The following is a 22,413-nucleotide window of genomic DNA, read 5'->3' on the forward strand; positions in this document are numbered from 1 at the left end:
ACTCCCTTACAGGAGTTGCTATTCTGGGAAACCGCGGCTAATATTCATGCAGCTGGTATCGGCCCACTATCCAGATGGACGAAATTGTGGTACGCACGCAACATAAAGAACCAACACCTCCAGCACTGACCCAACAGCAGAGGTCCCTGGCTTCGACCTCCCTTGAAGACAGTGGACAGCGCTCAACCCAATCCGCACAGGGCAAGGGGCGATGCGGCCACCCGCTCCACAACTGGAAGATGAGGGACGACCTGAGGTGTGACTGTGGCCGTGAGTCCCAGACCGTGGAACATATCACATCAACCTGCGGGAGGCACCTCATTTCTCCACTCGGCCTCTCGGGAGGCCATCGAATGGACTAGACATCCCGTCATAAACCTTTACCATCATACGAAAAAACAACAACATAAGAGCTGGCTCACAACGCTGTATATCTAATTGCAAGCGAATGTCACCTGAAGGTGCAAAAACAGTACCCCATCGTGCCCTGAACCAGATACCCACGTCTTTTGCACACGTATTTCTTCAATCTCCCCAAAACACTCAAGGCATCATATGAGTCGTTAAGATACTTTATTTTGCAGCAAGTGAACATACAGACCGACTTAAATCAAACAGTACAACTTATCTTTGCTTAATGATACAAAATAAAGAACACGCCATGCGTCCCATCGGTGGATCATCTAACTTGGCCAGATCATTTTGAACTAAATTCTCCTCTACCCCAACCTTCTTGCATCCTTTTGCCGCCTGACTGCCTTGCAGTATTCTGTTTCCAAACTGCCGGTGTGTGCGTGCTTGCCTGCCAGACCTCTAGCCGAACGCTTGGGGGCAGCAACTCCCCCACTACAACAGATGCGAAGTGCTCATCGATTACTGAGACAAGCTAATTATTTATAGTCTATGATGCAACAACTTGCATTTATATAAGAACGTAAGAAATAAGAGCAGGAGTTGGCCATACGGCCCCTCGAGCCTGCTCCGCCATTCAATAAGATCATGACAGATCTTCGACCTCAACTCCACTTTCCCGCCCGATCTCCATATCCCTCGATTCCTCTAGAATCCAAAAATCTATCGATCTCAGCCTTGAATATACTCAACGACTGAGCATCCACAGCCCTCTGGGGCAGAGAATTCCAAAGATTCACAACCGTCTGAGTGAAGAAATTCCTCCTCATCTCAGTCTTAAATGGCCGACCCCTTATCCTGAGACTGTGACCCCTGGTTCTAGACTCCCCAGCCAGGGGGAAACAGCCTCTCAGCATCTACCCTGTCAATCCCCCTCAGAATCTTGCATGTTCCAATGAGATCACCTCTCATTCTTCTAAACTCCAGAGAGCATAGGCCCATTCTACTCAATCTCTCATCATAGGACAGCCCTCTCATCCCAGGAATCAATCTACTGAACCTTCGTTGCACCGCCTCCAAGGCAAGTATATCCTTCCATTGATAAGGAGACCATGACAGTGCACAGTACTCCAGGTGTGGTCTCACCAAGGCCCTGTACAATTGTAGCAAGACTTCCTTACTCTTATACTCCAACCCCCTTGCAATAAAGGCCAACATGCCATTTGCTTTCCTTATTGCTTGCTGTACCTGCACGCTAGCTTTCTGTGTTTCTTGCACGAGGACACCCAAATCTCCCTATAGCACCTTTAATGTAGTAAAACACTCCAAGACGCTTCACAGGAGCAGTATCAAACAAAATTTGACACCGAGCCACACAAGGAGATACAAGGACTGGTGACCAAAAGCTCGGTCAAAGAGGTAGGTTTTAGGGAGTGTCTTAAAGGAGGAGAGGCAGAGAGGTTTAGGGAGGGAATTCCAGAGCTCGGGGGCCCAGGCAGCTGAAGGCACGGCCGCCAATGGTGGAGCAATGAAAATGGGGATGCGCAAGAGGCCAGAATTGGAGGAGCGCGGAGATCGACACCAAAGTTTATTAGCATCTTGCCTACCCATGATCTCAGGCACCTTTACTTCTACCTTAGATGAATGCACTATGCTTTAAAACACAACGGTTAAAGTAACTTTTTAACCAAAAGAGAAAAAAAAGGCAAAAAAAATTAAAAAATCGCTAAATATTACACTCCATCAGTGTTTCAACCCAAACGTGGCAATCACCAACTGTAAGGAACTGTATCAGTTGACTGGAGGCTTTAGCTGATCGGCATAGAATAGTACAGCACAGGAGGAGGCCATTCGGCCCATCGAGTCTGCACCAGCTCTTTCGAAAAGCAATCCAGTTAGTCCCAATCCCCTCTGCTCTTTTCCCCACCGTGGGCGCGCGCTCGTGATTGCGCCGGCTGGAGGGGCTGGTAAATCCCGTCCCGCAGTTGAGACACTCTCCCCCCACCCCCCACGCATCAGGCGAAGCTTGAGGCAATAGTCCGGTCACAGCTCTTTCTACACTCGGAACAGACGAATCGCCTCGGGCTACCCTTGAGGACCCCGGCGAATCTCCGACCCCCTTGTCAGAAGTGACCCATCTTGGAACATCTCAGTTGACCGAAAAACTTTTAAAAATTCATTCACAGGATGCGGGCGTCTGTTGTGGAGTATTTTAAACCAACACTCGACACAAGGTTTTAGATCGATAGTCAAGTTGTCTTTATTGCACCGGTGGGGAAACAGCCTGCACTGTCTTTAGCCAGACCTTTCCAAATTGGTACAGCAGACACTACATTTTTATACATTACAATACTCATGGCAACCTCATGCACAATTCATTCCTGCCACCTGATTGGACCTTGGCCCACACGCACCTTCACTGATTGGTTGCCTATGCCGCGTTACATTAAAGTACCGCCTTTATTATCGGCCGTTATCCCTCAAGCTGTTGTTGCACCTATGACCTTTGTTTATGCCGGATGGGGTCTCATCAACATTGTACTTCTGACTCATTGTCCTCCTTTCCTGCCTCTCTGGGCCTCTTTCATTGTTTTACTTTCCTGCCAGAACAGAACTTACATCCTCTTAGGCCTCTTATGGTTTCCACATCCGACTATGTTATCAACTTAGAAAAAGCTTACTACTGCAAAAGACCTATTAGATTATTGTCTTTATTACACCATTCAGTGAAACTGCCAGCGATGTCCGTTTAACTCTTTCCCCACTGCAGCGTCGCTGGCAAGGCCATCCCTAATTACCCTTGAGAAGACGGTGGTGAGCCGTGTGGTGAAGATCTTTTTCATAGCGGTTTGGTACATCCGAGTGGCTTGCCAGGCCATTGCAGAGGGCAGTTAAGAGTCAACCACATTGTTGTGGGTCTGGACTCTTAAGTGCCCTCTGAAATGGCCTAGCAAGCCACTCAGTTGTATAAGGCAGCTCACCACCACCTTAGCATAGAAACATAGTGATGCACTATCAATTGCTACAAAAGACTGGAGATTGAGAAAGTAATAAACAGGCTTTTATTACCAAAGAACAGAGCATGCCTCTTGTGGTTGCCTGGTATCCAAAAGGGCCGGAGGCTTCTGAGCAGCGACCTTTATACCCAGCCATGAGGGTGGAGCCAGGGGCGGAGTCAGCTGAGGCATGCACAGACAAGTACAACAATATGCAAGAGTGAACAACAGTACTAACAGTGAACAACAATACTAACAACAGTGGTTTACCACATTCACCCCTTGTTTAGAATTGAGTCCGGCGGGGTGAAGTGCACTAAAAATTCGTGTACTGAAGTCTATCAGGAGGCCTTGTAAGCCGTCCTGAGCGTCGCAGCAGCGGCGGTGATGGTGCAGCATCCAACGGTGAACCCGGTGTCTCGTTCAGAGGAGGTGTAGCAGGTGGCGGACCCTGGGGCTGCTGCATGCCGTCTACAGGGGTCAGAGCATGGGTAATGGGAGGTAGCGATGGTGGTCTCTCAGAGGCACCCGAAGGTGCGAGGTCTCGTGCGGGGACTGTGTCCTGGGGGTAGGCAGGAGTAGCGGTGGGTGGCGAAGAGGGTGTTTCAGGAGCACCTGCAGGTGCGAGGTCTCGAATGGAGACTGTGTCCTCCCGCCCGTCCGGGTACACCACGTAAGCATACTGCGGGTTGGCGTGGAGGAGGCTCACCCTCTCGACCAGGGGGTCCGCCTTATGGGTCCTCACGTGCTTCCGCAGTAGGACGGGACCTGGAGAAGTCAGCCATGTTGGTAGCGAAATCCCCGACGTGGACTTCCTGGGGAAGGAGAACATTCTCTCGTGAGGAGTGGCATTGGTGGGTGTACAGAGCAGCGACCGAATGGAATGGAGCGCCGCAGGGAGGACCTCCTGCCAGCGGGAGGTCGGAAGGCCCTTAGATTTTAAGTTTAAAAGGACTGCCTTCCAGACTGTCGCATTCTCCCTTTCCACCTGGCCGTTACCCCGGGGGTTGTAGCTGGTGGTCCTGCTTGTAGCAATGCCTCTCGCGAGCAGGTACTGCCGAAGTTCGTCGCTCATAAAAGATGAGCCCCTGTCGCTATGGATATAGCTAGGGAAACCGAACAAGGCGAAGAGGTCATTCAGACATTTAATGACCGTGGTACTGGTCATGTCCGAGCAAGGGATGGCAAACGGGAAACGGGAGTACTCATCAATTATATTGAGGAAGTACACATTGCGGTCAGAGGAGGGGAGGGGCCCTTTAAAATCGATGCTCAGCCGCTCGAAGGGGCGCGTGGCTTTGATCAGGCTCGCTCTGTCTGGCCTATAAAAATGCGGCTTGCACTCGGCACAGATCTGGCAGTTCCTGGTCATGGTCCTGACCTCCTCGATGGAGTAGGGCAGGTTACGGGATTTGATAAAATGGAAGAACCTGGTGACCCCCGGGTGGCAGAGGTCATTGTGGAGGGTCTGTAGCCTATCAACCTGCGCGTTGGCGCACGTACCACGTGATAGGGCATCTGGGGGCTCATTGAGTTTCCCGGGCCGGTACAAGATATCGTAATTGTAGGTGGAGAGTTCGATTCTCCACCTTAAGATCTTGTCATTCTTGATTTTGCCCCGCTGCTTATTATGAAACATAAAAGCCACTGAACGCTGGTCAGTGAGCAGGGTAAATCGTTTTCCGGCCAGGTAATGCCGCCAATGTCGCACGGCTTCCACAATGGCCTGGGCCTCCTTTTCGACAGAGGAGTGTCGAATCTCGGGGCCCTGGAGGGTCCTTGAGAAAAAGGCCACGGGTCTCCCCGCCTGGTTAAGGGTTGCAGCTAGGGCAAAGTCGGATGCGTCGCTCTCCACTTGAAAAGGAAGGGACTCATCCACAGCGTGCATTGTGGCCTTCGCAATGTCTCCTTTTATGAGAGTGAAGGCTGCACAGGCCTCTGCTGTCAGGGGGAAGGAGGCGGACTTGATGAGGGGTCGGGCTTTATCCGCATAGTTGGGCACCCACTGAGCATAGTAAGAGAAAAACCCCAGGCATCTCTTCAGTGCTTTCTGGCAGTGGGGGAGGGGGAGCTCCATAAGGGGGCGCATTCTATCGGGGTCTGGGCCGATGACTCCGTTCTCCACTACGCAGCCAAGAATAGCAAGGCGCGTAGTACGAAACATACATTTGTCTTTGTTGTATGTGAGATTCAGCCGCTGGGCCGTCCGGAGGAATTTCTCTAGATTAACGTCGTGGTCCTGCTGGTCGTGGCCGCAGATGGTGACGTTGTCTAGATATGGGAAAGTGGCCTGGAGCGCGTTCTGGTCAACCATCCGGTCCATCTCCCGTTGGAAGACAGAAACTCCGTTGGTGACGCCGAAGGGAACTCTGAGAAAGTGATAGAGCCGACCGTCAGCTTCAAAAGCTGTGTACTGGCGGTCCTCAGCCCTGATGGGGAGCTGGTGGTATGCCGACTTCAGATCAATCGTCGAGAACACCCGGTATTGTGCTATCTGATTGACCATGTCAGATATGCGGGGGAGTGGGTATGCATCTAGTTGGGTGTAGCGATTGATCGTCTGGCTGTAGTCAATAACTAGGCGCTGTTTTTCGCCAGTCTTCACTACCACCACTTGTGCTCGCCATGGGCTGGTGCTACTTTCAATAATCCCTTCCTTCAGGAGTCTCGCTACCTCGGATTTAATGAAGCTCCTATCCCCAACACTGTAACGCCTGCTTTTGGTAGCGATGGGCTTACAGTCGCGGGTGAGGTTAGCGAACAAGGAGGGGGGGGGGACTTTAAGGGTGGAGAGGCTGCAAATGGTGCACGGCGGGCGATTTAAAAGCTGCTGGCTGCAGACTGTGAGTGGGGGGAGGGGTCCGTCATACGCTAATGTGACACTCTTAAGGTGGCACTGAAAATCCAACCCCAGTAGAACGGCAGCGCAGAGATGGGGCAGGACCAGAAGTTTAAAATTTTTGTATTCTGTGCCCCTTACTGAAAGGGTCACTACACAGTAGCCACCGACGTCCGCTGACTGGGCTTTGGAAGCCAAAGAGATCCGATGGCGCGTCGGCAGGACCGGGAGAGAGTAACTGCGCACCGTGTCGGGGTGGATAAAGCTCTCCGTGCTCCCGCTGTCAAAAAGGCAGGTAGTGGCGCGGCCGTTTACCGTAATATCCATCATGGACCTGGACAGTTGATGAGGGAGAGATTGGTCCAGCGTCACGGAGGCCAGCGTATGGTCGAGCGAGTCGATGTGGTCGTCAGATGAGGCGGTGGTTGAGTCCGGGTCCCCCGTGGTTGAAGTCGGAGGCGTCCAAGATGGCGGACAAAATGGCGGCGCCCACGGTCCCGATCCCCACGCGGCTGGGGGAGCCCAAGATGGCGGACAAGATGGCTGCGCCCACGGTTCGCACGCAGCGCTGCTGGCGTTAGCGGTCTTCCCTTTGCAGGCGCTAACGTAGTGACCTTTCTTCCCGCAGCCGGAGCAGGTAGCATTCTTCGCGGGGCAGCGTGCTCTAGGGTGTTTAGCTTGGCCACAAAAATAGCATTTTTGTGCCTTGGACATCGCTGCAGCAGTCGGAGGTGGCGGTCCCATGGCCCAAGATTGCGGCGTCCACGGCGCGGGGCGATGAGTGGAGAAAGCGTCCATATTTCTGTGGGCCGCGTCGAGCGAGAGCGCGAGGGACACTGCCTTTGTCAGGTCTATTTCACCCTTCTCCAGCAGCCTCTGCCGGGAGTAGTCGGACCTTAGACCCGCAACGAAAGCGTCTCGTATCAGTCCCTCCGCATGTGCCGCGGCCGATACTTCCTTGCAGTCGCAGCCGCGTCCGAGTACCCGCAGTGCCCGTAGGAAGGCTTCCACCGATTCCCCGGGCTGCTGTCTGCGAGATCTTAAAAGGTGCCTGGCATAGACCGTGTTAACCGGGCGTGCATACTGCCCTTTCAGTAGGTCGATAGCCGCCGCGTAGGTCGTCGCATCTTGGATTAAAGTATAGACTTGGTGGCTCACCTTCGAGGCCAGGATTTTCAGTTTATTTTCATCAAGAGTCACGGTCGAGGCTTCCAGATACGCCTCAAAGCAACGCAGCCATTGTGCGAATTTAGTCGACGAACCTGCTTCTTGGGGGTCTAAGTCCAGGCATGTTGGTCTGAGGGCTCGCAGCAGCGCCTGCTGCTCAGCGTTTTGCGCCATCGGTTGATCAGCATCCGCAGCCAACATTTAACTTTGGTAATAAAATTGATGCACTATCAATTGCTACAAAAGACTGGAGATTGAGAAAGTAATAAACAGGCTTTTATTACCAAAGAACAGAGCATGCCTCTTGTGGTTGCCTGGTATCCAAAAGGGCCGGAGGCTTCTGAGCAGCGACCTTTATACCCAGCCATGAGGGTGGAGCCAGGGGCGGAGTCAGCTGAGGCATGCACAGACAAGTACAACAATATGCAAGAGTGAACAACAGTACTAACAGTGAACAACAATACTAACAACAGTGGTTTACCACACATAGAAGATAGGAGCAGGAGCAGGCCATTCGGCCCCTCGAGCCTGCTCCGCCATCCAATGAGATCATGGCTGATCATCCAAATTCAGTACCCTGTCCCTGCTTTCTCCCCATATCCCTTGATCCCTTTAGCCTTAAGAAATATATCTACCTCCTTCTTGAATATATTTACTGAATTGGCCTCAACTGCCTTTTGTGGTAGAGAATTCCACAGGTTCACCACTCTCTGGGTGAAGAAATTCCTCCTCATCTCTGTCCTAAATGGCTTACCCCTTATCCTTAGACTGTGACCCCTGGTTCTGGAATCCCCGCCATCAGGAACATCCTTCCTGCATCTAGTCTGTCTAGTCCTGTTAGAATTTTATAAGTTTCAATGAGATCCCCTCTCATTCTTCTAAACTCCAGTGAATATAAGCCTAATCGATCCAATCTCTCCTCATACGTCATTCCTGCCATCCCAGGTATCAGTCTGGTGAATCTTCGCTGCACTCCCTCCATGGCAAGAACATCCTTCCTCAGATAAGGCGACCAAAACTGCACACAATTCTCAAGGTGTGGTCTCACCAAGGCCCTGTATAACTGCAGCAAGACACCCTTGTTCCTGTACTCGAATCCTCTTGCTATGAAGGCCAGTATACCGTTTGCCTTCTTAACCGCCTGCTGCACCTGCATGCTTACCTTCAGCGACTGGTGCACAAGGACACCCAGGTCTCGTTGCACTTCCCCTTTTCCCAATCTATTGCCGTTCAGATAATAATCTGCCTTCCTGTTTCTGCCACCAAAGTGGGTAACCTTGCATTTATCCACATTATACTGCATCTGCCATATCACCCCTGTCCAAATCGTACTGGAGTTTCTCTGCATCCTCCTCACAGCACACACGCCCACCCAGCTTTGTGTCGTCTGCAAACTTGAAGATATTACATCTAGTTCCCTCATCTAGGTCATTAATATATATTGTGAATAGCTGGGGTCCTAGCACCGATCCCTGCAGTACCCCACAAGTCACTACCTTCCACTCGGAAAAAGACCCGTTTATTCCAACTCTTTGCTTCCTGTCTGCCAACCAGTTTTCTATCCAAGTCAGTACCTTACCCGCAATCCCATGTGCTTTAACTTTGCACGCTAGTCTCTTATGCGGGACCTTATCGAAAGCCTTCTGAAAGTCCAAATACACCACATCCACTGGTTCTCCCTTATCTATTCTACCAGTTACATCCTCAAAAAATTCCAGTAGATTAGTCAAGCATGATTTACCTTTTGTAATTCCATGTTGACTTTGTCCGATCCTGTCACTGTTTTCCAAATGCTCTGCTATTACATCTTTTATAATGGACTCTAGCATTTTCCCCACTACCGATGTCAGGTTTACCGGTCTATAATTCCCCGCTTTTTCTCTACCACCTTTTTTGAATAGTGGGGTTACATTAGCTACCCTCCAATCCATGGGTACTGTTCCAGAGAATATAGAATTATGGATTTATTTAATTAACTGAATTTAAATTCCCCAGCTGGCGTGGTGAGATTTAAACTCACGTCTCTGGATCATCAGCCCAGTAACATAACCAGTATGTTAACCGTATCTGTACTGGACTGAGTCCAGTTGGACTCCAACCTCAATAGGAGCCAGCGGATGCTGCTCAAACACATAACTCTGCCTGTCGCAGGTTACAGTGGGACTCTCACACTTACCGTCTCAGGCCCTGCGTAGTGGTCATGTGCAATCTCCTAACAAATGGTTGACCTGCTACCTCTCCTTGGTTTTTGAGAGGCTCAGAATGAAAACTGGGCAAACGTCTGGGGTTTTTAAAGGTGAAAGTAACTTCCCCCCGGCTCTCCCATGTTCCATGTCCTGCAGGCATTATTGATTGATGTTTGTTACATCTTTCACGGGACGACAATGGATAACGTCTTGGGTTCCGCATCTCCGGTCACTCCCATAAGTGAATCTCATATGCCCTGCAATCAGCATTACCCCCTTTAATGCCCAATATCTAGTTAAACAACAGTGTGACCTCGGGGCGGTAACAATAAACCCCTTGTTGCATGTACTGGATACCAGGATGTCACACAACAACTTGCATTTATAATGTAGTACAACATGCCAAGGCCTATTCCCGTCATAGAATCATGGAAATTTACAGCACGAAGGAGGCCATTCGGCCCGTCATGTCTATGCCGGCCTACAGAGCTATCCAGCCTAATCCCACTTTCCAGCTCTTGGTCCGTAGCCCTGTAGGTTACGGCACTTCAAGTACATATCCAAGTCCTTTTTAAATGCGATGAGGGTCTCTGCCTCGACCACCCTTTCAGGCAGTGAGTTCCAGACCCCCACCACCCTCTGGGTGAAAAAGTTCTCCTCAACTCCCCTCTAAACCTTCTCCCAATTACTTTAAACCTATGCCCCCTGGTTATTGGCCTCTCTGCCAAGGGAAATAGGTCCTTTTTATCCAGTCCCCTCATAATTTTATAAACTGCAATTAAATCTCCCCTCAGCCTCCTCTGCTCCAAATGGAACATAACGGAAGGCAGACCAAAGACTCCATTGAGACAAGGCTGGCTGTAAACCAACAAACTTTACATAGAATATATGAACAAAATACATGTACCCTGCGAGTTTCAAGCAATTCCCTGTTGCTACTCATCCCAAAGGAGTGGCAAACTATGCACCTTGCATGTTAAAGGCTAAATTTACTCAAGTTAGCTGACCCCGACACCAACTTTTGCTTATAAGCAGTACGAGTTCACTCTGCCATGCCTGAGCCTGCGTGTTTCTGACTGACCCATATTCACCCACCTCGAGAGCAAGATCTGCTCCAGACTGCCGCAGTCGCCAGAGAGATGGAAAGACAGAAACAAAGACTGCCCTCTGAACCCCCCCCCCCCGACCGCTCCCTCAACTGTGTGCGAGAACAATTGGTCTACTGAGTTGCCAATCAAAGTTATACCTCAACCAACCCCAATACACCGTGTGGAAGCTCATGACATCTGTATTGTTTGTTCAGCTAAGCCCCCTTGCAAGAATACTGAATCAAAACTATCACATCAGGGCGGCAACTGCTATGGAAGGTATTTTAACAACTCCCCATCATCTCAAACGATGTGAATGTAAAGGTCCTGATGTCTGTGTTGGCTGGGCGGTCTGGTACCTCACCCCAGGAGCATGCCAAAAGGCTTGCGTAGCTCTAGGAGATAATTCTCCGTAAACTGGGTTTATCATTACTATAATGTAATCATAGAATCTCACAGCACAGAAAGAGGCCATTTGGCCCGTCGCACCTGTGCCGGCTCTTCAAGAGCTCTCCAATTAGTCCCACTCCCCCCTGCTCTTTCCCCACAGTCCTGCAAATTTCTCCCCTTCAAGTATTTATCCAATTGCCTTTTGAAAGTTACTATTGAATCTGCTCCCACCGCCCTTTCATGCAGGGCATTCCAGATCACAACACGCTGTGTAAATAAAGTTCTCATCTCCCCCTCTGGTTCTTTTGCCAATTATCTTCAATCTGTGTCCTCTGATTACCGACCCTCCTGCCAGTGGAAAGTTTTTTATTTACTCTATCAAAACCCCTCATAATTTTGAGCACCTATTAAATCCTGCCTTAACCTTTCTCTACTCTAAGGAGAACAGTCCCAACTTCTCCAGTCTCTCCACATACCTGAAGTCCCGCATCCCTGGTGCCACTCTGGTAGATGATCTCTGCAGCCTTCAAAATTCTCAAAGGCTAAAACAAGTTGAAGTCCCAAAAAGTGACAAGGTTATTGTTTAGTTTTCATCTTCAGCAAAACAACTCCCCGAACTGCTCAGCCAGGATCCCGATCCCCGTCTGGATGTGGTTTTGGCACAGGTGGTTTCACTGTCCAGGCACGAAGCATATCTGGCATCCACACACCCTGTCGGCTGTGGCAGGTATCCCTGTCGCACTCTGTACAGGTCCAACTTCTTCAAAGGGGCTTGCTGTTGTTACGGTTCTCGCCTTTTCCATCGTCTTTCCCTGGTGCAACTCCTTGACCGCAGTTTCTGTGAGCAGGCTTCATCTCTTACGGACTGAAACTTGCCTCTTTTAACCAGACGCACAGAGTTCGTGTTGCCTGGGTCTCACACTTTGGCCCGATCACAGTAAGCTGCCCGCAGCCTAACTCGCATCGAGTCCCGTTCACCCATCACCCCCCCCAGCTGTGCTCGCTGACCTACATTGGCTCCCAGTCCGGCAACGCTTCAATTTAAAAATTCTCATCCTTGTGTTCAAATCCCTAAATGGCCTCCGTCCCCTCCCTATTTTTGTAACCTACAACCAATGTTTCCCCTAAGGTGCATGGCCACGCACTGATCGCGAGGTCCCGCGCAGGCCGCTCCCGCTGGAAGAGATACTGTGCAGCAAGTTTAAAAGGGGAAAAAAAAGTTAAGAGGGAGCATTGCCTACAATTCTCCGAGATCTCCACCCTCCTCCAATTCTGGCCTCTTGAGCATCCCCCGATTTCCATCGCTCCACCATTGGCGGCCGTGCCTTCAGCTCCCTGGGCCCCGAACTCTGGAATTCCCTACCTAAACCTCTCCGCCTCTCTCTCCTCCTTTAAGACGCTCCTTAAAAACGACTTCACTGACCAAGCTTTTGGTCACCTGAATGTGGCTCGGTGTCAAATTGTAACGCTCCTGTGAAGCACCTTGGGACTTTTTAACTACGTTGAAGGCGCTGTTTAAATGCAATTTGTTGTTTCTTTATTGTTATTCATTCAGGAGATATGGGCGTCACTGGCAAGGCCAGCATTTATTGCCCTTGAGCAGGTGGTGGTGGTGAGCTGCCTTGAACCGCTGCAGTGCGCGCACAATTTTTTTTGCAGCAGTTTGATAGAAACCATTTCATGTTAGGCCTGTGGGTCTGGTCCCCAAGGACAGCAGGTTTGCTTCCCCTCAAGGACGTTAGTATAAGCCCAACCGGTTCACGACAATTCGACAGTGGCACGGTCACCATTACCGACACCAGCTTTTCATTTCCAGATTTATTTAATTAACTGAATTCAAATTCACACGTTGCCGTGGCGGGAGTTGAATTCATGACTCCGGATTACAGTACTAACACAATAGCAAAATACTGCGGATGCTGGAAATCCGAAAATCCGGGGAGAGAGAAACAGAGCTAACGTTTCAGGTCTGGGACCCCTTCTTCAAAACTGGTAAAAGTTGGAAATGTAGCGGATTTTAAGCAGGCGCAGAGGTAGGGAAAGGGGGGGGGGGGGGCGGGGGTGAGGAAGGAACTTAAGGGACGGTCTGTGCTAGAATGCAAGGCAGGAGCGGTTAAATGTTGCAAATGGGAATGGCAGAATCATACACAGCAGCCGCCTGAAAAAATGCGGGTGGGGGGGGGGGGGTTATAGTCTGAAATTGTTGAACTCAATGGGCCAGAAATTCAGGTCCCCACGGGTGAGTCCGCGCTGGGTACTCACGCGTAGGCCCAACGGAAGTGCCGGTTTCGTGCACGCACTGCGCATAAGACCGGAACTTCTGTTCCCCTTAAAGGAAGGGGTTCACAGGTCGAACGCGTGCGCCGGAGAGGTAGCGCGTGCGCCTGGAACTTCCTTTTTTTTTTTTGGCAGCTTTCTCCGGGAGGGTAAGTCTCCAGGAGTTACGCTTTTAAAAAGCAGTCGCAGGGCCTGCTTTTAACAAGGTAAGTGGTGAATTAAGTAAAATTAAAACATTTTTTCCCACAGGTTTATTATTTTTAAATACTTTAAAGAAAGGTAAGTTTATTTTTAGCCCCGTTAGAAAGTGTAATTAATTTTTTCAAAAATTTAAATTATTGTTTAAAATAGTTATTTTATGTAATTTATAGTTATTTTAAAAATGTGATGTTTTTATTAAATTTATTTGAAGTTTTAGTGATGTTTTGGGGCCGATCTCCATTTCATAGATTTGACAGCACTTCCTGTCAAATCTATGAATAGAGATTCCCTGCTACCATTGGCTCTCCATGGCCCACGTGATCCCAGGGGACGCTTCGAACTAACTGCGCCCCTGGGATACACAAGCACTGCGTGCCGGCAGCTGGAGGAGGCCCAGGATCGGAATCCCACGCGGGCCCACAGCACAACGGCCGGCGCGCTAGGTAAGTGCAGGTCGGGGGGGACTTGCACCCGCGGGAAGCCCCCCGACCCGAATTTCTGGCCTAATATGGAGTCCAGAAGGCTGTAAAGTGCCTAAATCGAAAGATGAGGTGCTGTTCCTCGAGCTTACGTTGAGCTCCAGATTACTAGTCCAGTAAGATAACCACTACGGTACCATACCTATTAGTTGTGCTAGAGTGTGAGCACCTCCTGGAATATATCAACCACACTAGGCTGCTCTTAGCGACTGAATGGTCCATGCAATATCATACAGCACAGTAACCGCAGGGGAAGCCCATGGGTTCATTTGGCCGTTTTCCCAACATCAGACTCGCTGCGGCTCAGGTCGAGACAGCGGAATGCCACGGTCAATTTTTTTTCCTCAAGAGTTTGGTCGGGTCAAACACGTGACCCCCCCCCGTCCGTCTTGTCCTTTGGCCAACCCCGAAGCGCTTCTTTTGGGCGGAGGTGTTAACACACGAGCCCGGGAATGCTCGGCGCGCCTCAACGGATGCTGGCCACTTGCGGTCTCGGCTGTGCGGCGCGTCCTGGGTGAAGTGGCCAGGATTGTAGCTCTGCTGGGATTGGAGCTTTGGAATGTTTCTTCACTCATTGTGTGTGTGTATAATCTGCAAGAAGGGAGGGCGGAGGTTACAGCAACAACAGCGTAGATTTATATAGCGCCTTTAACATAATAAAACATCCCCAAGGCGCTTCGCGGGAATGTTATCAGTAAAAACCACCGAGCCATGTAAGGACATGTTATGGCTAGATGACCAAAAGCTTGGTCAAAGAGGTTGGTTTTAAGGAGCGTTCTAAAGGAGGAGAGAGAGGCGGAGAGGTTTAGGGAGGAAATTTCAGAGCTCGGGGCCCAGGCGGCTGAAGGCACGGCCACCAATGGTGGAGCGATGGAAATTGGGGGATGTTCAACAGGCCAGACTAGGCGGAGTGCTGAGATCTCGAAGGGTTGTAGGGCTGGAGAAGGTTAGAGAGGTAGGGAGGGGGGGTGAGAAGGCCATGGAGGGATTTGAAGACAAGGATGAGAATTTTAAAATCGAGGCGTTGCCGGACCGGGAGCCAATGTAGGTCAGCGGGCACAGGGGGTGATGGGCGAACGGGACTGGGTGTGAGTTAGGACACGGGGCAGTGAGCACAGGGGGTGATGGGCGAACGGGACTGGGTGTGAGTTAGGACACGGGGCAGTGAGCACAGGGGGTGATGGGCGAACGGGACTGGGTGTGAGTTAGGACACGGGGCAGTGAGCACAGGGGGTGATGGGCGAACGGGACTCAGTGCTAGTTAGGACACGGGGCAGCAGAGTTTTGGATGACCTCAAGTTTATATATCAATATACTAGTCTATTGCCCATTGCATACATTAAGTCTAGATGTAGTCTCTATCTCTCTCTTACCTGTCTGAGGTCTTTTGTGTTGCTGTTTCTCTTGGTCTCTCCACTTCTGCATCTCTCCTCTCTTCTAGCCTCTTAACTTCCTTTATGTTTCTTCCTTGTCTTTTTCATTCATTCCTTTCGAGTGGGTGGTGCGGTGGGGAAAGGTGCCACCAATGACTGTAGGCTGCATTTTGGGTGGGGTGAGGTGGGGCGGGTGCTGGTTTCAGGGAAAATGTGCGCATCAGCGATTTACTTCCTGTTCCCCTTGCATCGCCCACCCCTTCGCCTTCACAACCATTGCTACACCCTTCCCTCGCCCTTGAATTACCCGCTGTGTCCTCCACCCACTCTCACTTCACCCTTAACCCTCCATCCACTCCCCCCACTCCCACCTCCCTCCAAGGGCAGGTGACAAAAGATTTGATTATTCTCTCCCCTCCCATCTGTTTCCTGCAGAGGTTTGGCCTGCTTTCAAAATTCAATTCATTTGTTAAAAAAAGTAATCAAATTAGAATGAGTGAAGACCTACTATCTGTCTGCCTCTCTCACTCTTTCTTTATAACAGGTATTATAAATTAGCAACTCTCTCTCAAAAGCACGGTGGCATAGTGGTTAGCACTGTTGCCTCACAGCGCCAGGGACCCGGGTTTGAATCCGGCCTCGGGTGACTGTCTGTGTGGAGTTTGCACATTCTCCCCGTGTTTGCGTGGGTTTTCTCCGGGTGCTCCGGTTTCCTCCCACAGTCCAAAGATGTGCGGGTTAGGTTGATTGGCTATGATAAATTGACCCTTAGTGTTAGGGGGATTAAATACGTGGGGTTACGGGGATAGGGTGGGATATGTGTTGGTGTAGGGGTTACGGGAATTGGGTGGGTTATGTGTCGGTGCAGACTCGATGGGCCGAAATGGCCTCTATCTGCACTGTGGGGTTTCTGTGATTCTGTGAAATGAAAGCCATGAGGATATTTACCTTTTCTAAACACCAACAAAACACAAGTGGGATAATAAATTGTCTTTAAAATTCACTTGGTGTTTCTTTTTGAAGACATTCTCTTTCTCAGCTTAATACACTTTCTGAAGTTTATAGAACACAAAAGTTACAAGTGCGTAATCAGCACACTGTCATTTTCTCCTCTCAATCATGCCCTCTGTTTTTAAAAATAAATAAATATAAGCTTTACATGAATTAAGTTTTTGGAATTTGTCCTCGAGCTTTTCTTTAAAATAATTGCGAAGAACAACTGAACAGAAACTGCAAGAAGCCAAGGAAAAATATTCCAGCAACGCAACTAAATAGCACTGACAGAGCCTGGGAAATTGGATACACGGCACATGCTCGTATTGCACAACCCAAATTCAGATCACAGCATCGCAGGTCTGGGCAAACTGATCAAGTCGGAGCCCAGGCTTTTGGGAGCGGCTAAGGCCTTCAAGTAAAAACTTTAATGAAGGCACTGAAAGACACAAAAAAAAAACAAGTCCATGGATACATTTAATCATGTTATTTTGAAATATGTATTTGTAATTATTTTTTTTTCAAACCCTGATTTTGGACATTAGAAATGACAGTTACTGAGAAAAAATGGCGTACAATTTTTTTTCCATAAAGCAATTTGAGTGATTAGTGTGGGGGAAAGACATTCACTGAAACAGTGTGTGTTCGGTGACAGGTGACATTATGTGACAGGTTATGATGTCACATCTTTAACACTCAAAGTCCTTCTGCAGCACCTCTTACAGGGGGTCACACATAATTGCAAAAAATGCAGACACTTTTATAATAAGGTTTCCCATAGGAGCTGTCAATGGAAGATCCACCCCAATACCAAATTCTATACATTACAGATATCTTTATGAGTGGCACCAAACAAGACATTTGTCTTTTCTGTGAATGGCCAACACAATGCGAGGCTGACGTAGGCAGAAGCTTTCCTTCCCGGCACCAGTTTCTGTTCTTCCCCCCCCTCACACGAGGACCTGAATTAAGCAGGTGCCTCAACTGTAGCGATGGACTTGGGACATCTAGCATGTCGAGGTGGGTGGCCGGTCACAGTGTTCCACCAGCGGGTTGAAGGCACATCCGTCACATATCTTGAAGATTCTGAGACTTGGGACAATTGCTGCTGCAGGCTGACATGACAAAATGCACCTGTCTGTCCGAGGTTCAGGACCCTTCTATGACTGCACTGAAGAGAGGCAAGCATCTGCTGAACAAGCTCAACACCTTCATCTATGGGATATGATGTGCGACCATGCTGTGTTCAGGAGGATGGGGGTGGGAGGAGGGGTGGTCAATGCACATTTTAAGGCAAGTTAAGCTGCTCGCCATCCTGCTCGTGAGGAACTTCTGGGGGTATTATTGGCTGTATGGCCAGCGGTGGGAAGAGATGCAAGCAGAGTCTCTTTGAGATAACTCTGCGGGCAATCAAAAATGAAGGTAGCGCCAACCTTATGTGATTGACTTGGTCATCTCTTGACTCAACCAGGTAGGTGTGCAACACTCTAGGGGCAGAGGCTGGAGGGCTGGACTCGCACTCTGTGGGCTGTGATTCTCCCTACCCAACTCCAAATTAGCCCACAAGCTGATGGCCCCCACGGGGGAGGGCCGGGCCTAACTGGACAAGCAGCGAAGCATCTCAGTGCTCGATGCCGATACACGGCTAAATCCAGCAGCCCCAGCTATTGTTAAGCTGCACCAAAGCCCAATGGGCTGGGGCAAAAGGGGGTATTGTCCCTACCAGGAGAGGATGGATTCCTCAATCAGGCAAACAAAATCTCTTCGCCCGTGTACAATTCTCAACAGCTCTAGAAAATGAATCCTTTTGGTGCATGACAATGATGGAGGTTAGACTGAAACTTTTCTCTTGACTACGGGCCTCCTTTCCAAACCCCCTCAATCCCAAATCTGTCTTGAAGAACTTTCTAATCAGGTTCTTTTCCCCAATTTCGGGATGTGGGCGTCGCTGGCAAGACCGGCATTTATTGCCCATTCCTAGCTGCCCTTTTGAGGTGGTGGTGAGCCGCCTTCTTGAACCACTGCAGTCCGTGTGGCGAAGGTACTCCCAACAGTGCTGTTGGGGAGGGAGTTCCGGGATTTTGACCCAGCGACGATGAAGGATCGGCCAATACATGTCCAAGTTGGGATGGTGTGTGTGTGACTTGGAGGGGAACTTGGGAGGTGGTGGTGTTCCCATGCACCTGCTGCCCTTGTCCTTCTAGGTGGAAGAGGTCGCGGGTTTGGGAGGTGCTGCCGAAGAAGCCTTGGCGAGTTGCTGCAGTGCATCTTGTAGATGGTACACACTGCAGCCACGGTGCGCCGGTGGTGGAGGGAGTGAATGTTTAAGGTGGTGGATGGGGTGCCAATCAAGTGGGCTGCTTGGTCCTGGATGGTGTCGAGCTTCTTGAGTGTTGTTGGAGCTGCACTCATCCAGGCAAGTGGAGAGTATTCCAACACACTCCTGACTTGTGCCTTGTAGATGGTGGAAAGGCTTTGGTGAGGTGGCGCCGAAGAACTTGGCGAGCTTTATTCACCTCCGCTCCCCACCCGCAATCTAACCCCGGGCATCATACAACCACCAAAGCCTCACTTACCCCATCTGCGCTCCTGCTGCCATCGCCCGCGTGGATCCTCTTGTGCTTGCGGAGGCTGGACGGGTTGCTGAAGCCCTTGCCGCAGGCGGGGCACTGGAAAGGTTTCTCGCCCATGTGCGTGCCCTTGTGGTTGCGGAGGCTGGAGGGGTCGATGAAGCCCTTCCCGCAGACCGGGCACTCGAAGGGCTTCTCGCCGGTGTGGGTGCGCTCGTGCTTGCGCAGGTTGCACTGCTTGTTGAAGTCCATCCCGCAGGCGGAGCAGCGGAACGGTTTCTCGCCCGTGTGGGTGCGCTGGTGCGCTACCAGCGTGGACGACTGGCTGAACTCCTTGCCGCAGACGGGGCACTGAAAGGGCTTCTCGCCGGTGTGGGTGCGCTCGTGCTTGCGCAGGTTGGAGGAGTTGCTGAAGCCTTTGCCGCAGTCCGCGCAGGTCAGGGGTCGCTCGCCGGTGTGCACCCGCAGGTGCAGCTTCAGCCGGGAGTTCTGGTTGAAGCCCTTCCCGCACTCCGGGCAGCTGAAGCGCTTCGGCGCCTCCGCATAGTCCGACCACCGGGCACGGTTCGACATCACTCCGCCTTGGGACACCTGGGGGGATTGAAGGCCGGAGTCTGGATCCTGAGAGTTCGCCGCTCCATTCATCAGCCTCTCCTACAACAGAGACGTCACAGTTACAGTGGGACTGGCACATAGAAACATAGAAGATAGGAGCAGGAGTAGGCCATTCGGCCCCTCGAGCCTGCTCCGCCATTCAATGAGATCATGGCTGATCATCCAAATTCAGTACCCTGTCCCTGCCTTCTCCCCATACCCCTTGATCCCTTTAGCCTTAAGAAATATATCTAACTCCTTCTTGAATATATTTAATGAATTGGCCTCAACTGCCTTCTGTGGTAGAGAATTCCACAGGTTCACCACTCTGGGTGAAGAAATTCCTCATCTCAGTCCTAAATGGCTTACCCCTTATCCTTAGACTGTGACCCCTGGTTCTGGACTCCCCGACCATCGGGAACATCCTTCCTGCATCTAGTCCTGTTAGAATTTTGTAAGTTTCAATGAGATCCCCTCTCATTCTTCTAAACTCCAGCGAGTATAAGCCCAATCAACCCAATCTCTCCTCATACGTCATTCCTGCCATCCCAGGTATCAGCCTGGTGAATCTTCGCTGCACTCCCTCCATGGCAAGAACATCCTTCCTCAGATAAGGCGGCCAAAACTGCACACAGTACTCAAGGTGTGGTCTCACCAAGGCCCTGTACAACTGCAGCAAGACATCCTTGTTCCTGTACTCAAACCCTCTCGCTACAAAGGCCAACATACCATTTGCCTTCTTAACCACCTGCATGCATTACTGCCTGTTACAGTGGGAATCTCAGGAATCAATCTAGTGAACCTTACAGGGGGTGGAACGAAGGTTCACTGGATTGATTCCTGGGATGAGAGGGCTGTCCTATGATGAGAGATTGTGCAGAATGGGCATATACTCTCTGGAGTTTAGAGGAATGAGAGATGATCTCATTGAAACATATAAAGTGTAGATGCAGGGAGGATGTTTCCCCCTGGCTGGGGAGTCGAGAACCAGGGGTCACAGTCTCAGGATAAGGGGTCGGCCATTTAAGTCTGAGATGCGGAGGAATTTCTTCACTCAGAGGGTGGTGAATCTTTGGAATTCTCTACCCCAGAGGGCTGTGGATGCTCAGTCGTTGAGTCATAGAGTTATACAGCACAGAAAGAGGCCCTTCGGCCCATCGTGTCCGCGCCGGCCATCAAGCCCTGTCTATTCTAATCCCATTTTCCAGCACTTGGTCCGTAGCCTTGTATGCTGTGGCATTTCAAGTGCTCGTCTAAATGCTTCTTGAATGTTGTGAGGGTTCCTGCCTCTACCACCCTTTCAGGCAGTGAGTTCCAGATTCCAACCACCCTCTGGGTGAAAAAGTTTTTCCTCAAATCCCCTCTAAACCTCCTGCCCCTTACCTTGAAACTATGCCCTCTGGTTATTGACCCCTCTACTAAGGGGAAAAGTTCCTTTCTATCTACCCTCTCTATGCCCCTCATAATTTTGTACACCTCAATCAGGTCCCCCCTCAGCCTTCTCTGCTCTAAGGAAAACAACCCCAGCCTGTCCAGTCTCTCTTCATAGCTGAAGCGCTCCAGCCCAGGTAACATCCTGGTGAATCTCCTCTGCACCCTCTCCAATGCAATCACATCCCTCCTATAGTGTGGCGACCAGAACTGCACACAGTATTCCAGCTGTGGCCTAACTAGCGTTTTGTACAGCTCCATCATAACCTCCCTGCTCTTATATTCTATGCCTCGGCTAATGAAGGCAAGTATCCCATATGCCTTTTTAACCACCTTATTTACCTGTCCTGCTGCCTTCAGGGATCTATGTACATGCACACCAAGGTCCCTCTGATCCTCTGTCCTTCCTAGGGTCCTACCTTGCATTGTGTATTAGTCCTCCCAAAATGCATCACCTCACACTTTTCAGGGTATATTCAAGGCTGAGATCGATAGATTTTCGGACACTAAGTGAATCAAGGGATCGGGCGGGAAAGTGGAGTTGAGGTCGAAGATCAGCCGCGATCTTATTGAATGGCGGAGCAGGCTCGAGGGGCCGTATGGCCGACTCCTGCTCCTAATTCTTACGTTAGGTTCTCGCGCAGGTTATAGTGGGACTCTCATTTAGTCTGTTGCAGGTTACTGTGGAACTCTTATATTAAGATCACGATTCCTTTCCTAGATACATCCCCCCCCCCCCCGCCCCCACCGCCTGTTTGGCCTATTCAGTATCACAACAGTCTCTACAGCATTCTGCTTCTCTTCCCCTCCGCCCAGTAAGCTTGCCCAGATTGGCCGCATCTTCATTTTGATCGGAGGCTACGAGCTTCCTCACAGCGAAGAATGAGAAATGAGAGAGCGAGAATGAGAGACAGGTGGCAGGTCTTGAGAGAGTTGGGACAGATGGCAGGGGTGATACACATAGAATCATAGAGAATTACGGCACAGAAGGAGGCCATTCGGCCCACTGTGTCTGTGCTGGTCGACAAAGAGCTACCCAGCCTAATCCCACTTTCCAGCTCTTGGTCCGTAGCCCAGTAGGTTACGGCACTTCAAGCGCATATCCAAGTTCTTTTTAAATGCGATGAGGGTTTCTGCCTCGACCACCCTTTCAGGCAGTGAGTTCCAGACCCCCACCACCGAAAACAGTTCTTCTCAACTCCCCTCTAATCCTTCTCCCAATTACTTTAAATCTCTGCCCCCTGGTTATTGACCTCTTTTGGCTTTTGAGCATTGGAGGCAGTTCAGAGACGATTCACTCGGTTAATTCCAGAGATGAGGGGGTTGACTTATGAGGAAAGGTTGAGCAGGTTGGGTCTATACTCATTGGAATTTAGAAGAATGAGGTGATCTTATTGAAACATATAAGATACTGAGGGGGCTCGACAAGGTCGATGCAGAGAAGATGTTTCCCCTCGTGGGGGAATCTAGAACTCGGG

At 50.3% G+C, this 22,413-nt stretch overlaps 1 protein-coding gene across 1 annotated transcript in view; it reads right to left on the minus strand.

The window, feature by feature from the left end:
• LOC147086614 (uncharacterized) overlaps nucleotides 1-22,413 on the minus strand; it is a 100,961-nt gene that overhangs the window by 14,066 nt on the left and 64,482 nt on the right. Inside the window, exon 6 of the mRNA XM_085978283.1 lies at nucleotides 18,917-19,564. Coding sequence (XP_085834409.1) covers nucleotides 18,917-19,564 — 648 coding nt within the window. The remainder of the gene's footprint in view (nucleotides 1-18,916; nucleotides 19,565-22,413) is intronic.

The sequence above is a fragment of the Somniosus microcephalus genome, unplaced genomic scaffold (assembly GCF_052327205.1).
Source record: "Somniosus microcephalus isolate GS21.2 unplaced genomic scaffold, FLI_Smic_1.0 unresolved_chr7, whole genome shotgun sequence".
Lineage (NCBI taxonomy): Eukaryota > Metazoa > Chordata > Chondrichthyes > Squaliformes > Somniosidae > Somniosus > Somniosus microcephalus.